Here is an 18,460-nt window from a genome sequence, read left to right as displayed (position 1 = left end):
TGTGAGAGGGAGACGAGAATCATTGCCTTTAGGTTTCTCCTTTTTAAGTCCATTAAGTAGGAGACGAATTGATGAATTCTTGAGCAAACTGATGGTGGATGGATCCAAGCAGCGAAGGTGGAATTGGATGCCGGCGAGCATACTCTTGATGGATGAAGTCTGCATTTTACGGGGCTCAAAACAGTGGACCAAAAAAGCACTCACATGAGAAATATTGACTGGACGTACATCTACATTGAAGGTGGCACAGAAAGAACTAAATTGAGACCAAGCTGAGTCATACATTTTTAATGTAGATTTTGCTAGACCACTGCACATGTACTTGGCTTATAAGATTGAAAGGTCATATCTAATCTATAACAGTTTGGCTGAATTGAGGGCAGACCAAGCTGGCTGGTGCTGAATCCGGACACAGGAGGTGGAATTTCTGAAATTCAAATCGAGAAAGGGAATCAGCGATTTGGTTATTTAAACCTGGAATGTGAACAGCTCGAAAAATGGTTATCCATGACAGATAGCCAAGTAAGGCGCCTGACAAATCTATTGATGAACGGAACTGATGAGCGACCTTTGTTAATAATATATAACAATATTAATAATAATAACAGTTGCCTCATTGTCACAAAAAAATAGAATTTGTTTCCTAGACCATTGTTTTCCCCACAGAATACCAGCTATCACTATTGGATATAGTTCCAACAGAGCAGTGGACAGGTGATTATCCGGCATGGTAAGCAGTTCCTTTGGCCATTTACTAGCAACCCTTAAAAACCCCCCCAAAACCAACGGAAGGCGCAGCATCTGTATACAATTTGAGGGTTGTCGAAGACTCCAGAACATCATGATGGAAAAAAGAAATGCCATTCCAATGTTCAAGGAGCAATGACCAGAACCTGAGGTCTGATCTGCAGCCTGCATCTAAGGCAATCATGTCTTTAAGATCAGTAACTGACTTGGATACCTCAAGGAGTCTGGCAATAAAAGACCTGCCTTGAGGAATTATACGCATCGCAAAATTAAGATGGCCTAATAGAGAAAGCAAATCCCTTTCTGACAAAGATACGGACGCCTGAGCATTCCTCATGATTTCTCTAATGCGATTTAATTTCTCAAGGGGCAACGAGGCTTGCATTTGATTGGAATGCCCAAAAACTCAATGACAGTAAGAGGGCCTAAAGTTTTTTCCTCAGAAAAGGGAACACCTAAATCTGCAAAAGTTTGTCTTAATGCAGAGATGCATCTATCTGGCTTCGAATTTTTATAATCGACCAGCAGAAAATCATCTAGAAGATGGAGCACATGCGGTAATTTGCAGTTATTAAGGAGACTACTGCGACAGCCGAAAGTGAGCCTAACCGAAAAATATATTTGCTCTCTCCATTTAATGCCAAATAAATGCCACTGCGAAGGATGTAAAGGCATAATTTGAAAGCGTCTGAAATATCTGCCTTTGCGAGCCATGCACCCCTACCTGCTATCTTAATCATCTTAATTGCGTCGTCAACGGTTGCATAAAACAAAGAAAACGGAGCCAGAGGTATAAGACTGTTAATACTCTGAGCAGCATCATTATGGAGTTCGAATAAGTCAAAAATCAAGCGCTTCTTCCCTGAATATTTGTGAGTAGCTATCCCTATAGGATTAATCCGACAAATTGAGAAAGGAGATTTCTCAAAAGGCCCAACAAGAAATCCTTTCTTAACTTCCTTTTCCAGCAAAGAATCAACAACAACAGGTTCCTTACCAGCAGAAAGCAAATTCTACAGGAAAACGAATGAGTAGGCAACCAAGACAATCCTGCAAAAAAACCTTGGATAAGTCCAGTTATTAAATAATTGACGGAGCAGCGGTTAGGATGCTTTCTCAACGCCTGTCCCAGCTTTGGAACATTGACTGGGGTTGATGGCTTTATTTCTTTTCCCTTTAAATAAAGCGTGTTTGTCTTTGGCACACAGATTTTGGGTGGCCGTCCCCGCAGTAACTACAAGCATGAACATATTTACAATTATTGAATTTGCAAACATTCTCATTGAAATTATAACACAACGGAGTAGCAAATAGTGTCACCTTAGAGTCAAAAGTCTGAAAACCCGGCTTAGATGAAGAAGATGCAGATTTTGGGCATAGATTGGGAGTGTGAGAGCCACAGATCGAGCAGGAGAGAGCTTTATGACCAGTGAAATGCCTGCTTATGAGGGTCAAGTCCACTACAGATCAGTTCAATCTTTGATTAAAACGTTGAATGAACATAGCAGCTTTTGCAGAGAACGATTTGTGATATACATAGAAGAGAGTTCCTCCATAAGTCAAAGCCAGGTCAGAAATGATTGCTAGATACGTGTCCAGCTCGTTTCTATGAGACGGTTAAATTTCGCAGATGACGTCCCTGTACACTCCAAATGCCACATTAAATTCAGCTAGTGCTAACTTTTTAGAAAGTCGGGGGTCGCTCTCTTTTAGCATAACAGACACATCTCCACAATCAACAATGCGCTTTTCACTCATTTCCGAGCACAGCAATATTTTCACAGGGTTTACGTCATTACCTGCTATGATTTGGCCTCTTAACTGATGAGAAATCGCAGCAGCCGGCGGAAAGAATGGAGAACCTGTAGTCATGGGAACAGCACTTCCCATAGTTCTTCTTGGTATGATTACCGAATCACTGATGTCATCATTCCGCAGCAGAGTAAACACGGGCAGCCGCACTGTGGCCGGTGAGGAGTTATCATGAGACGGGCCAGGGATGGGAAAGTTTGCCGAGGACCTAGATGTTGAACTGGACTCAAGAGCTTGAATTCTGGAGCACATGTCAGAGAGCGAAAACTGAATACAGGCCAGGGCTGACAACATTGGGTCGTCGCTTTGGACTGAGAAAGGGTAGACTGATTGGGATGAGACGTTAGAACCACCTGCACGCTTGAGTGCAACATCAGCCAAATTGGAAGCCGGCTCGAGGTTCTTTCTCTTCTGCGCCTGTTTCTTGCCGGAGGATACGGAATGAGACGGAACATCTGCTGCTGGGACATCAAGTTTTTCACAAAGCAAAGCGAACAATTCCTTATGCTTGGCTCCAGTTGGTACCGGAATATCGTGTCTATACAAGGATTCCAGCAACTTTGGAATCGGCCAGTCAATGATGCTGGGAGGACTGACATTGCTTGATTTACTCGCCAGACAAGAGCTCCGGTGGATGGAAGCGTTGCTCTCACCATGCATGACCTCCTCAGTTTGACTCGGTGCAACTTGTTGCGGAGTTTCTTCGATGGATTCCACTTGCCATGGAACTGTATCATTCGCGGCGGTAGACATGATCAGCAGTTGGGTGAGTACAGCAAAATAATAGCACAGTCTTATTCTATTGGAAGAAGCTGCGCTCTTGCAAGCAATGCAGAGGGAACAGCTAAGAAGGCAGACTGAAATGCCTTTAAATAGGGTGCCCTGTTGCAAGGAACCAACGAACGCTTAGTAATCAGATCAGCTGAAAGGCTGGTTAGACAATTAGACAGTCAGCTGATAGGGCTTGACTATGTGGCCTGCCTGAACTGACGCTGATCGCTACATTCTTCAGACAATCTCTGATTTGACAATAGACTAAATAATTCTCGTCTTGCTGCACTCTGTAGATGTTTCTGTATTAATGTCACTCAGACTCTGGATCAGTTCGTTACAGAGAGTAAGACGAGCCCCAGATGTTGATGTGTGAGTATAGTATAGAGTGAAGTTGTACCACTTGTACACACTCCTGATGTCTGATGGCCTGATTCCCTGACAGACTGAACACACATGTAACACAATGACTGAATACTGCACTTCAGTAATATGTGACTTTAAAAGAGTATAAATTTGAGGTTAAAAATTGTGTTAAAATTTTAGTCTCCTGGTACGCCAGCAGGTGGCGGCAGTGTTACATGGAGTGGTTATGGCTCTGCGCTCTCGCTTGATTCCCTCATGAGTGACGGTGTGTTATAGTTTATGATAACCAGAATAAAACCTTTTTAAATGTGCAACCCCCTGTGTGTATTCTTCTCTGCACACTGGGAAGTGTTACACACACACTGGAGTGTCCGGACTCACAGGACTCACCCACTTTTTATTTGCTTCCGACACCCGTGTGTGTGTGTGTGTGTGTGTGTGTGTGTGTGTCTGCGTCTCTGCCCTTTGCCCCTCTGCAGTATAAACTGTAATAAAAGTGAGAGTCAGCAGCTCCATTTTGTGTGGAGTGAAAACTAAAAGATTTGAGGAGTAAAAACACAGTGAGTATCTAAAGCTCTAATATATAAACACACTGAAGTGACACTAGATACAGAAGAGTTTTGTGGGTTTGTACTGAAGCTTTAATGTACACAGGTTCTTTTATAACTTGATAGCGTGACTATTTCCTGTAAGTGAACTCTGTGCTGATTCAGGGTTTAATTTAACACACCGATGTTGGAGTGAAGTAAACGTGTGTCCTGCTGTAATCTGGAGAAGGAGACATGACCTCCAACATGAGTGTGTCTGGAAAACAGGACTTAAAGAAAGACGAGAGGTGACTTACTTTTACATTCACCAGTAATAAATACACACCGTCTCATGGGAACACATCTGTATCTCTAAACACTCACTAGTTAACACAGGAAGTCAACTTTGCTTTAAGGTGTTTAATAGCAGTGAATATATCACTGATCTGATCTAAGAACAGTTTAGACAAATCATTCACTGAGAGAAGAGTAAAAAGGACGGTGTAATGTGGAGCATAAGAGCAGCAGAGCTTTGTGTCAGTGAACTCTACAGGCTTTAAGACCCAGCTGAGTCAGTTAGCTGTGATTGGGACTCCTGATATCAGTGTAATTCCTGACTTATGAGGCCTGTCTCCTGTTTGAATAAGTGTACAGACTGGATCTGAATTAAAAAGATGGAATTATTGGTGTTTAATGATGAACACATTGTTTAACAGTGCTGAGACAGCAGAGTATTAATTATTGCTGATATTTCTGTTGTATTTCTAGAATGATGGAGGGAAAGAGATCAGACTCACCAGAACCCAGCTGTGTGTCCATGAAGAGTGACCTGTCAATGGAATGTCCACTTAAATTCAGAGACAGAGACAGTTCTACTGATGTGAGGTCAGTATAGTGAGGTGTTTTACAGCAGTGTTCCACCTGATCAAACTCACTCGTCTCATTATGAAGCCCTTCATGAGCTTTATCAGGTGTTGAAGCAGTAAAACACTAAACTGTGCAGTGCTGCAGCTCTCGGACTGGCAGTGAGGAAAAGTGCTTTAAGAGTTCAGTTCAGTCTGCAGTCCCTGAGCTGGAGGGTCTGTGGTGCTACAGAAGAACATTTACACCTGGGACATTAATGACAATATAAAGATTTTATTCATTTATTCAAACATTTGTTTCTAAACATGTTGGTGTCAGTTAGGAAATCCTGAAATCAGTGTATTGTGTTAAGAGTATAGTGTTAAATATCTGTGTGTGTATTTATTAGTGTGTGATTTGTGCAGCTATGAATACATATAGTCCATATTACATGATGGGTTTTGTTTGTTCACAGACCACAAAAATCAAACATCAGCACAAATCAGCTGGATTCTATATTCAAGGTGTGTGTGTTGTTTTTAAAGTGTGTAATGTGTGTGTTGTTTTTAAAGTGTGTAATGTGTGTGTTGTGATCCCTTGTAATGTCTTGATGTGCAGCAGCATTAAGGGTAATAAGTTGTATAAGTTTTAAATGTGATAATAAAAATAGACTTTTCTTCTTTTGATAAAATAAAAGTCTCTCTCACTGTAATATGATAATATTTAGATCTGTTCCTGTGTGTTTCTAACCAGGAGCTGGAACACAAAGTCATCACTCTGATAAAGAATGAGCTGAAGAGGTTTAGGAAGCTCCTGAGTCCAGATTACCCAGCATGCACTGAGAGGGAGGTGGAGGATGAGGAGGATCTGCACAGTGTCAGAGACGGAGCGCTGAAGATCACACTGCACGTCCTGAAGAACATGAACCACACAGATCTCGCTAACACACTGCACAACAGTAAGAGCTCTGAGTCATGACTTTATTCCATCAGCTTCACTTTAGAGAGAGGAAATAGATTTAGATATGAACACTTTTAGTTTTACATTTAATTTTAATATCATGTTGTATCTGTTCATGGTCCAGCTTCAATAATATTTAGTCCATCAGTCAGGAATTAATAGCAGTGTTTATACAATTTTGCATTATAACTATTTATTACTAAACTAGATATTACTTTGTTTATTACTTTGTTTATTAGAGTCTGTAGGTTCTGTGTATCAGCCAAAGTTGAAGTCCAAGCTGAGAGAGAAGTTTAAAAGAATTAATGAAGGAATCTCACAGCATGGAAGCTCAGCACTTCTGAATGAGATCTACACTGAGCTCTACATCACAGAGGGTTGGAGTGGAGACATCAATAATGAACATGAGGTGAGACAGATTGAGGCAGCATCCAGGAGACCAGCAAGACAGGAGACACCCATCAAATGTAATGAGCTCTTTAAAGACAAGTCCATCAGAACTGTGCTGACTAAAGGTGTTGCTGGAATTGGAAAAACAGTTTCTGTGCAGAAGTTCATCCTGGACTGGGCTGAAGGAGAAGTAAATCAGGACGTCACCTTCATGTTTCCACTTCCCTTTAGAGAGCTGAATCTGATGAAGCAGAAAAATCTCAGTCTGATGAAACTTGTTCATCACTTTTTCCCAGAAATAAGAAAACTAGAATCAATAGACTGTGACTCCTACAAAGTGGTGTTGATCTTTGATGGTCTGGATGAGTGTCGACTTCCTCTAAATTTCAAGAAGAATGAGAGTGTGTGTGATGTGACAGAGTCAGCCTCAGTGGATGTGCTGCTGACGAACCTCATCAAGGGGAATCTGCTTCCCTCTGCTCTCCTCTGGATAACCACAAGACCAGGAGCAGCCAATCAGATCCCTCCTGAGTGTGTAGACCAGGTAACAGAGGTACGAGGCTTCAGTGATCCTCAGAAAGAGGAGTACTTCAGGAAGAGGATCAGTGATCAGAGCCTGGCTGATAACATCATCACTCACCTGAAGTCTTCAAGAAGCCTCTACATCATGTGCCACATCCCAGTCTTCTGCTGGATCTCAGCCACTGTTCTAGAGAGAATGTTGGGTGAAGCAGAGAGTGGAGAGATCCCCAAGACTCTGACTCAAATGTTTACACACTTCCTGATCTTTCAGATCAAACACAAGGACCAAAAGTACCATCAGAAATGTGACCCTGATCCTCAGCAGACCAGAGAGAGTATCATGGCACTGGGAAAACTGGCTTTCCACCAGCTGGAGAAAGGAAACCTGATCTTCTATGAGGAAGACCTGAGAGAGTGTGGCATTGATGTCAGAGAAGTGTCAGTGTACTCAGGAGTGTGTACCCAGATCTTCAGAGAGGAGTTTGGGCTTCACCTGGGGAAGGTGTTCAGCTTCATACATCTGAGTGTTCAGGAGTTTCTGGCTGCTTTATACACATTTCTCTCCTTCATTAGCAGAAATGTAAAAGAACATCAAACCTCTGATCTGTCTGATCTTTTCAGGAAGTCAATCCTGTCTGATCTCCTCAGGAGTTCAGTGGACATGGCCTTACAAAGTAACAATGGACACCTGGACCTGTTCCTCCGCTTCCTTCTGGGTCTCTCACTGGAGACCAATCAAACTCTTTTACGAGACTTAATGCCACAGACAGGAAGCAGATCTCACAGCAAACAGGAAACAGTGGAGTACATCAAGGAGAAGATCAGGGAGAATCCATCTCCAGAGAAATCCATCAATCTGTTCCACTGTCTGAATGAACTGAATGATCATTCTCTAGTGCAGGAAGTACAAACTTACCTGAACAGAGAAGGTGACAGTCATCTCAGTGGAACCAGACTCTCTCCTGCTCAGTGGTCAGCTCTGGTGTTTGTGTTACTGACCTCAGAACAGGAGCTGGATGTGTTTAATTTGAGTAAATATGATCCATCACATGAATGTCTTCTGAAGCTGCTGCCTGTGGTCAAAGCCTCCAGAAAAGCTGAGTGAGTATTTTTATTTGTAACTGTATTACTGCATGGTTTATTATTTTAATGTAACACTGAACTGCACTGTTTGGATTAATGTGTGTTAATAGTTCCTCTAATCATCTTTACACAAACCTCTGGTACTTTTACAGAAGATTGTTTCACTTTTTACACTAACATTTTATATCTGAACTGAGGGCTGGGCCACATGGACAAAATCTTATAATATCATATGAGTCATTTTATAGCTTTTATATATGAATCATGAAAAATTAAGTGTTCTCTAAAATTTATGTAAAAATATCTCTACAAAATAACTGCATGCATTTAAGAACTAAAGACATTTCTGAACCAAACACCAGTGAAAGACTTTTTCTTTTCTGTTTATATTGAAAGTGACATTTAACAAAACTCTCACAGATGTGAAAAACATCAGACTGACAAAATGGGATCAATATGGATAGAAAATAGAAAAAGTAAATATTAAAACACTCTAATGTCCTTCAAGTATCTCTTTATGTTGAAGTTCCTCATCTTTTGTTGTGTGTGACACAGTGTTGTAGGGAGCTTCACTCTGTCATGGCTTTTTTACTCAATTGTTCTTTATAATAAAAATAAAAATAAATGCGTTTTAAAAATTTAACCCAATACGAAGGAAAAACAAAATTCTCTTTCAGACTGCTAAACTTTACCAAAGACTGAGCTCGTGGTAAATAAAACATCAATCATCATTTTGGACCTCGACACATTGGACAGACGAAGTGGGAAAATGTTCAGCTTTAATCAGTAATCTAGTGCACGTCCCGAGTGTCTGTCGCTGGTGCCGGAACCTTCCATGTGTGGCTTTGATGGATCCAGAACACTTGTCCATCAATGCTGTCGGTGTGACCAGTAGGACTTGGAAGAATCCTCTCCACCTCTGGGATGACCAGTTTCTCCTTTGGAAGTCCTTGATCAGAACTAACTCACCAGGTTTCAGCTTACTCTCGAATTTGCCTTTCTCCTGGTCCTTGACAACCTGCTTTTGCCTGCTGATGGAGTAAGGTCAATAAAATCCATCTGTAGGTATTAGACAGGTGCTTGTGGCTAGAATGGGATGCCTGGATGCACCTCCAATCCCTTTCCCGCATTTTGTTTCTTACAGATTAAACATCGTAGAGTAATTTTGGAATCCCTTCGTCTACCAGGTCATTAGTAACGTCGTCCCAGTCCTACACTAAGTCCTGCTGTCCTTTGGGTCAGACAGGAGGTTGATAACAACTTGATGTGACTTCTGCAGCAGCCCGTCGCCTCTCAGGTGGTCCTGTGGACGAACGAACTATCCTGGACGAGCCCCCAGAAAATGTGGTGGAAATTCTATTCTATTAATCAAAGATAATAGTGAACTTTTCACTAAGTTGCAGAGAGGAACGCAGCAGTGTCCTGTGGAATATCAAAACTTCTTTATTCAATAGACTTGCAAGTGTGAAGTCAGTCTGTCCCAACCTAAGTCTGAACAGAGTGAGTTGAGTTGGATGTGAGGGTGGTGGTCTATTTATACATGGGGTAGACGAAAGGTTCGTGATTATATGTGTGTGTCTTCCACTGCGCGACTTCCACTAATCTTGTCGTTGCACAAGCAGGGCGACGGTCACGCCGTTATTTTACATACGTCTGCATACATACATTCTTATCTTATATGTATAGAGTTCAGTTGGAAAACAGTTCAGTTCCCCCTTGTTATCTTTGCTGTTCCTAGTTTTGGGTGTGTAAGTGTATTGGTACAGAATGTTCAATGTTCATTTTTGTTATTCACAACATTTTCTATTACAACAGTGTCACTCATATAAAGGTAAGAAGTTTGCCGTTGTTTATTTCTGATGCTGTGTGCAATCGTGCTGATGTGACGTCACTCTGTAAACAGGGAAGGAGCTCAGATTTGAGAAGAAAACTACACCAGGTTACGTATGTAACCCGGTTCCCTGAGAGGGGAACGAGACGCTGCGTCAGTGCTGACGCTATGGGAATGCTTCTTTGAGGAAGTTGTGTCAGAAGCTCTGTGTGCACATACGCCATTTAATGGCTCGGAAAGGACACGTGACGGAGTTAATTACTCGCCAGTAAGTCCATATAAGGGCATCTACGTCACGCTGCTCCAGCTCTCTTTGTCTGAAGGAAGCGCGAACGGATGCCTGGGGCGTGGCCAGCAACGCAGCGTCTCGTTCCCCTCTCAGGGAACCGGGTTACATACGTAACCTGGTGTAGTTCCCTTTCGAGGGAACTCGACGCTGCGTCAGTGCTGACGCTATGGGAATGCCAATACCCACGCCGCCACGCACCAGTCGATGACTGCGCCAGAGGCCGTGAGAGAGCACGAGCAGACTGGGAACAGCACATCATAGGCCCCGCAGTACCTGGGACCCTGGAGTGGGGTCCAAGTCCAGGTCATAGAATCTGATAAAGGTGTGTGGAGAGGACCATCCTGCCGCAGCACAAATATCTTCAATGGGGACACCCCTGGCCAAGGCACTGGATGAGGCGATACCCCTAGTGGAGTGGGCCCTGATGCCAAGAGGTGAGGCATGACCGCGCACCTCATAGGCCTGAGTAATGGCCTCCACCACCCAGTGCGCCAGGCGCTGTTTGGAAACTGGATTACCCCTATTCCGGCCCCCAAAACAGACAAAAAGGGCAGAGGAGTTACGCCACGAGCTAGAGCGGTGGACGTAAGTCCTCAGGGCCCTTACCGGGCAAAGCAAGTGCAGCCTCTCCTTCTCCGCCGACTCATGGGGCGGGGGACAGTAGGCTTGCAGGATGATTGGACATCCTGCCATCCTGGGCACCTTAGGGACATATCCTGGCCTGGGGTGCAGGATAGCCTTGGACATACCAGGGGCAAACTCCAGGCAGGCGGGGGCGATCGACAAAGCCTGCAAATCCCCGACTCTCCTGAGAGAGGCCAAGGCAAGAAGCAGAGCAGACTTCAGGGTCAGAAACTTCTCAGAGGCTGACTCCAAGGGCTCAAAGGGGGCTTCCAACAGCCCCTCCAGGACCACGGAGAGGTCCCAGGAAGGAAGGCGTGGCCTAGAGGAAGGCCTCAGCCGCCTGACACCACGCAGAAAGCGAGAGACCAAAGGGTGCCTACCCAAGAAGGCCCCAACGACAGGTTCGTGGTTCGCGGCAACTGCGGCCACGTACACCTTTAGAGTAGAAGGGGACAGGCCCCGAGAAAAGCAAGACTGCAGGAACTCCAGCACTGTACCAACCGGGCAGTGAACTGGATCCTGAGAGTGCTCGTCACACCAGAGGTGGAAAAGCCTCCACTTCAGAGCATACAGTTTCCTAGTGGAGGGAGCCCTAGCATTCAGCAGAGTCTCTGTCACATCAGTTGAGAGGCCTGCGTCTAGGAGCTGGTCCCCCTCAGGGGCCAGACCCAAAGCTTCCACATCTCGGGGCGGGGGTGATGAATTGCCCCCTGCGCCTGAGAGAGGAGATCCCTCCTGATGGGAACCTCCCATGGAGTGCCGTAAAGGAGGGAGACTAGGTCCGTGAACCAAACCCGAGAGGGCCAACGGGGGGCAACTAGGAGAAGGTTGACCCGGTCGCGGCGCACTCTGGCTAGGACTTGCGGGAGCAGAGCTACCGGGGGAAAGGCGTACAGACGGAGCCTCGGCCACGTCCATACCAGGGCATCCAGGCCCAACGGGGCCGGGTGAGAGAGGGAGAACCACAGCGGACAGTGGGTCGACTCCTCTGAGGCGAACAAATCCACTTCCGCCCGGCCGAAAATCTGCCAGATTCGCTTCACCACGTGAGGGTGAAGACGCCACTCCCCGGGCCTTAGCACATGCCTCGACAGGAAGTCTGCCTCCCGATTTACACGCCCTGGGATAAAAACCGCTCTTAGCGAAAGAAACCTGGTCTCTGCCCAGAGCAGAATCTGCCACGCCAACCTGAACAGGGGGCGTGAACGCAGACCGCCCTGATGGTTGATATAGGACACCACCGCGGTGCTGTCCGTTCGCACTAGGACATGACAGCCCTCCAGGTGCGGGAGAAAGTGTTGCAACGCTAGGAACACAGCCCTCATCTCCAGGCAATTTATGTGCCATGAGAGACAGGGGCTCTCCCATAGACCCTGGGCCGGGAGGCCATCTAAGGCTGCGCCCCAGCCCGAAAGCGAGGCGTCCGTCGAAAGAGTCCTGCGACGGTGACACGCCCCTAGAATGGGACCCAAGGCCAAGAACCGGGGTCTTTTCCACATAAGGAGGGTACGAAGCCCACGGCGCGTAACCCGTATAACCCTGAGGGGATGCCTGCGAGGATGAAAGCCCGCCCCCTTGAGCCAGAGCTGGAATGGCCTCATGTGAAGCAGACCCAAAGGAATAACGTTGGCTGCTGCTGACATGAGTCCGAGCACCCTCTGTGCCTCGGCAACAGAGAGGCAGCGGCCTAGCCGAATAGCTTTCACCGCCGACAAGATGGAGGCCACCCGGGTGGGAGACAGATGTGCCCGCATCGTGGTGGAGTCCCAAACCACCCCCAGAAAGGTGGTTCTCTGAGAAGGAGAAAGCACACACTTTCCTGGGTTCAGCCTGAGTCCTAAGGACCTCATGTGGGCAAGCACAGCATCTCGATGCCTGGCTGCCATAGCCTCCGACTGGGCAAGAATGAGCCAGTCGTCCAGGTAGTTCAGTACACGGATGCCCTGGAGACGCAATGGTGCCAGGGCAGCATCTATGCACTTTGTGAACGTGCGTGGTGAAAGGGCTAGGCCAAAAGGAAGGACACGATACTGGTACGCTTCGCCCCCGAAAGCGAACCTGAGGAACTTCCTGTGCTCCGGCAGAATGCTTATGTGCAAATAAGCATCCTTGAGGTCGATCGTGACAAACCAGTCCTCGGATCTGATCTGGGACACGATCATCTTGAGCGTGAGCATCTTGAACTTGTAAGTCTTCAGAGTACAGTTCAGAGCCCGCAGGTCCAGAATCGGACGCAGCCCCCCGTCCTTCTTGGGAACAACAAAATATCGGCTGTAAAAGCCGGAGTCCCGCTCTGGGAGGGGAACATGCTCTATGGCCCCTTTCTCCAGAAGTGAGAGGAGTTCCTCCCGGAGGAACGCCGCCTGGTGCCCGCCCACATTTGTGGGCAACACACCCTGGAAACACGGAGGACGTGAGGAAAACTGGATCCTGTACCCTCTTTCCACAGTATTCAGGACCCACTGAGACACCCCTGGCAGAAGTTTCCACGCTGCCAGGCTGCCTGACAGTGGCGTCAAACTTGTGCAGACCTCCCGGGCGCCCTGAAACAGCGCACCGGCAGGCGCGAACCCGGGAAGATCTGCACAAGAAAGGGGAGCCGACACAGGCCCCACTGCCCCCCGAAACGACAAAGGCGGCGGGGCTGGCAGTAGGGGGAGCGTCTCTGAATAGGGCGCTCCCAGGAGCCCCTGCCCTCGGGCATCAGGACTCCTTCATGGCCCGCTTGGCTAAGAGGACAGACCTAAGGTCCTCTCTCACCGGACGGGTCCGGGTCCGGGCATGTGAACCGGCCTCCCTAGTTTTAGACGGGGGGGCTCGGGCCGCCACACTAGCTCTTCTCACTGCCCTGAGTGAGCTAGAAGGGGGGGGGGGGGCGGCTAGATGATGGCCCAGGCTGCTCCCCGTGGGGAGGGAGAAACTCCTTGAATGCCGCTGACTGGCGTTTCACCTCCTGATGCCTGTCGACGACAGTACTAACTGCGTCGCCGAACAAGCCCTGAGGTGAAACTGGGGCATCCAGGAGAAAGGACTTATCCTTCTCCATTATGCCTGTCAAATTAAGCCACAAGTGCCTCTCCGCAGCAACCAGCGCAGCCATAGTACGGCCTATAGAGCGGGCCGTCTGCTTCGTGGCACGGAGCGCGAGATCAGTGGCGCGGCGGAGCTCGGACACCGCCTGAGGTCCCAGCCCTTCACCGCCATCCAGCTCTGCTAGCAGATCAGCCTGGTAGGCCTGCAAGACCGCCATGGTGTGCAGCGCTGCACCCACTTGACCCGCTGCCTCATAGGCCTTACCCACAATGGCCGAAGTGGTCCTACATGGCTTGGATGGAAGGGCAGGTTTTCTCCATGCGGGCGATGCAGGGGAGAGATAACTGGCTAGCGTCTCTTCAACCCTCGGCATCGTCCTATACCCATGGGCTTCAAGCCCATTAATGGCTGAATAGTCTGACATGGCTGGAGAAAATACACGCGCCGAAAAGGGATTTTTCCAAGACCTCGATACCTCAGTATGGAGGTCTGGAAGAAATGGCAGACGCCTGCGTGCAGGTGGCTGACGGCCTGAAGTGAGAAAGCGGTCGTCCAGCTTAGAATGGGCGACACCAACTACCTCCTCAGGCCAATCTAAATTCAGCTTCTCAACAGCACTTGACGGACAGACAAACGACACACATACACAGAGCGCTTCCTGAAGACAAAGAAAGCTGGAGCAGCGTGACGTAGATGCCCTTATATGGACTTACTGGCGAGTAATTAACTCCGTCACGTGTCCTTTCCGAGCCATTAAATGGCGTGTGTGCACACAGAGCTTCAGACACAACTTCCTCAAAGAAGCATTCCCATAGCGTGAGCACTGACGCAGCGTCGAGTTCCCTCGAAAGGGAACCCCACGTTCACTTCTCAGTTGTGGAGGCATGAAAGACATGATCCCATTTACTCTGTGGAGAAAGAAGGGTTCACTAAGTTGTGTTGAAATAGTAACAGTGACATCTGTAGTAAACAGTACAATGTTCTTTCTAATATCCTTTATTTACATTGTTTATGATCGATGAGAGATTTTTACACATCTATAGTTTATAAAAAAAATACAAATCATGATCAAGAATCGTTTATAAGGTTAAAAAATGTAAACTTTCTCTTTAGTTTTGATGTGTTTAGATGTATGTGAACACTCCACCTGTATTCAGGTCCACACCAAACACCTGAACCAGTGTGTGTGTAAAATCAGAGGTCTGGAGGTGACAGATTTGTACGTGTACGAGCACAGAGAACAACACACACCAACTGTTTTAATGTCTCTGTGAAATCCAACATATAACTGAGTGTAAAGTACGACTAGTATTGTCATGTTATTAGCTGGTAGTGTACAGCTGTATAATTCTTTATGTTCTGTAATAAAATGCACTGTATCTGCAGTGTTGGGTGTAGAAACTTGAACACAGATCAGAGTGTAGTGTTTGTAGGCTGCTCGCTCTCACATGTGTGTGTTATGTACATGACCTAATGGTGTTATAATAAATTGTAGCTGAGAGATTGTGGAGTGCAGAAAGACGTCCCTGCTCCTGTAAATGTCCTGATGTGGTGTCCTGTCCTCTGATTTGTGTGTGTGACACAAACACACTGATATTTCTGTTACATCTTCAACTTTAGCTGGATTATGGCTGTGTTTGTGTATTTGAGATCAGTGTTCTGAATATTAATTATTTCTTTTTTAGTTTGCATTGGTGTAATCTGACAGAGGAAAGCTGTAGAGTTCTGTCCTCAGTTCTCAGCTCAAACTCCTCCAATCTGAGAGAACTGAACTTGAGTAACAATGAACTGCAGGATTCAGGAGTGAAGCTGCTCTCTGATGGACTGAAGGATCCACACTGTACACTGGAGAAACTGAGGTACACACACACACCACACACACACACACACACACACACACACACACACACACACACACACACACACACACACACACACGTCTCTGTGTGTGAAGTATGGAATAAAAAAACTGTCAATAATAATCGTACGTAATTCAAAGCATTTGTGAGTAAATTTTAATTTTGCGGAGTTAGATCCCAAAACCTACGGCCACTACAGATTACAGATACGAGATTTTGTTTATTTGTTCAAATACAACTCCAAAATGTACGACTATGACAGTTTACACACACAAAGCTTGTTTTCACAACACCTCTTTTTTACACACGAAAACGGTCTGCGAAACAACTGTCAGAAATACATCATCACGTTCACAGGCATTACTATCCGAGGGAAGATGAACCGATTCCACGTAGTGCGCATGCGCCCCGCCCTCTTTTAAACCACTGGCGCCGAAATGGCGGATCAGCAGCCAAGCGCTCACTCATCATCTCAGGTTTTTAAGTTGGTTTTTCCTTCCAAATTCGGACATGTTTAAGGGTTAGTTATCACTAATAACAGAGAGGAGTAATATTACAGATATGTAGGCCTATCTCACCACGCTACAGCCCGCAGTGATGACCTCCTAAACAGCTGTATTCTTTAAGCACCTAATGTAACCTTACTCTGAGAGCTAATCTTACTTACTATAGTTAACCTGTCTCTGTAATATTACTCCTCTCTGTTATTAGTGATAACTAACCCTTAAACATGTCCGAATTTGGAAGGAAAAACCAACTTACCTGAGACGATGAGCAGTGTTGTAATGTAACGGAGTAACAATACTTTGTTACTGTACTTAAGTAGAAATGTCACGTATCTGTACTTTACTTCGCTATGTCAACTTTCACTTTTACTCCACTACATTTCCTAGATAAAATGTATACTTTTACTCCGTTATATTTCCACTAAGCATCTTCGTTACTACAAAATAAAGTCAGAAGAAATGTATGTGACTGTAATAAGGGAGGTTTGGTGCATCACTGCTAATAGATTGTTTGTACGGAGAAGCACAGGTACGCGCAGCGTGCACGCGCAGTCAGAGCTGGGGGCGTTTATCTATAACGGCGGCAACCAAAAGCAGTGAAATGTCACTATTCTTATTACCAGAGTTGTAGCACAAACACAATATTAATGCAAACAATCCATACAATACTAAATAAAAATATTTAATGATTTGGTCTTTGTGAATATTAGTTTATTAATGACTGCATTGGACACACTGTTTGTAGAGAATACACACATACATGAACTGATCTGATTCAAGACTGACATCATTACATCATGTATAACATTTTGGTGTCCACTTTTGCCATTTAATAACACCATAACTTTTGGCTTACTATGTAGTCATATAATATATAATATAAAACTCTTCTTGTTTTAAATTCTCACTGAGGGATAAAACCCCTAAAGATGAAACCCTAGAACTGCCCCTGATCTTATACCTACTGAAAATCACTGACATTTTACTTTTTACTTTTACTTCAAGTACTTAAGTACATTAAATATCAGAAAATTATTTTTGATACTTAAGTACAGTAAATATCAGATACTTTAAGACTTTTACTTGAGTAATATTCTAAAAGGTGACTTTCACTTCTACCAAAGTCTTTTTCTAGTGCATTACTCAAGTAATGCTTTCTAGTACTTTATACAACACTGACAATGAGTGAGCGCTTGGCTGCTGATCCGCCATTTCGGCACCAGTGGTTTAAAAGAGGAATCGGTTCATCTTCCCTCGGATAGTAATGCCTGTGAACGTGATGATGTATTTTTGACAGTTGTTTCGCAGACCGTTTTCGTGTGTGAAAAAGAGGTGTTGTGAAAACAAGCGTTGTGTGTAAACTGTCATAGTCGTACATTTTGGAGTTGTATTTGAACAAACACACAAAATCTCGTATCTGTAAACTGTCGTGGCCGTAGGTTTTGGGATCTAACTCCGCAAAATTAAAATTTACACACAAATGCTTTGAATTACTTACGATTATTATTGACAGTGTTTTTATTCCATAGTGAAGGTTATTAAAAAACACCACCAGCAGTTTTACTGTCTCTGTGAAAATACTGAAAGATCTACATCACTTCTCACATCAGAACAAAGTACATTTATTTCCCCAGTGTGTAGATCAGTGTACATTACACACACTTTTAATAACATACTAATACTCTAGTCATACTAAAGTGTTGTACAGCATTTAAATAAAGATGTCGTGACAAACAGAAGTAATTAATAAACCAGCTTTTATCCTCCAGAAACATCACACTGGTCTCTGAATAGCTCTAACAGTGCGCGCGCACACACACACACACACACACACACACACACACACACACACACACACACACACACACACACACACACACACACACACACACAATACTACTCCTATTTACAGTGTTATCTGTCCTCATGGAGCTGTTACCATTTTATAGACCTGTTTCTGTTGTTCAATGGGAGCAAAACTATTCCTGAAAATGTTTGTAACACAAAGTAAAAGTGTGTACAATGTACACAGATCTACACACTGAACACACTGTAATGAAGCAGTAAAGGACAGTGTGTAAATGTGTAAATGTTCTCCAGCAGAACTTTCCCCAGAGCTGCTGAACACAATGTATGAACATCTCTCTGCTAGAAATAAAGAGACATGTTTGTTCAGAGTGACGTCTCGGTTATTATCTTCTTACAGAAAGTTAAATACGTCTCAGTCTCATATGAGCTGAGACACATGGATCTGTCCAAGAGCAGTCCAAGTTTATACACAGATGTTCATGTTATAT

The 18,460-nt window shown here is 45.1% G+C and overlaps 1 protein-coding gene across 1 annotated transcript in view; it reads left to right on the top strand.

Moving 5' to 3' along the window:
* Nucleotides 1-4,476: 4,476 nt before the first annotated feature.
* The window catches only part of LOC125141228 (NLR family CARD domain-containing protein 3-like), a gene marked incomplete at its 3' end in the record, with an annotated part of 61,051 nt that continues 47,067 nt past the window's right edge, over nucleotides 4,477-18,460 (top strand). Inside the window, exons 1-6 of the mRNA XM_047814002.1 lie at nucleotides 4,477-4,531; nucleotides 4,992-5,108; nucleotides 5,542-5,590; nucleotides 5,820-6,024; nucleotides 6,266-8,039; nucleotides 15,484-15,657. Of these exons, the coding sequence (XP_047669958.1) occupies nucleotides 4,479-4,531; nucleotides 4,992-5,108; nucleotides 5,542-5,590; nucleotides 5,820-6,024; nucleotides 6,266-8,039; nucleotides 15,484-15,657 (2,372 nt within the window). The remainder of the gene's footprint in view (nucleotides 4,532-4,991; nucleotides 5,109-5,541; nucleotides 5,591-5,819; nucleotides 6,025-6,265; nucleotides 8,040-15,483; nucleotides 15,658-18,460) is intronic.

The sequence above is a fragment of the Tachysurus fulvidraco genome, chromosome 5, assembly GCF_022655615.1.
Source record: "Tachysurus fulvidraco isolate hzauxx_2018 chromosome 5, HZAU_PFXX_2.0, whole genome shotgun sequence".
Classification (NCBI taxonomy): Eukaryota; Metazoa; Chordata; class Actinopteri; order Siluriformes; family Bagridae; genus Tachysurus; species Tachysurus fulvidraco.
Note: the sequence above shows the minus strand (reverse complement) of the source record. Positions and strands in the feature narration are given on the sequence as shown.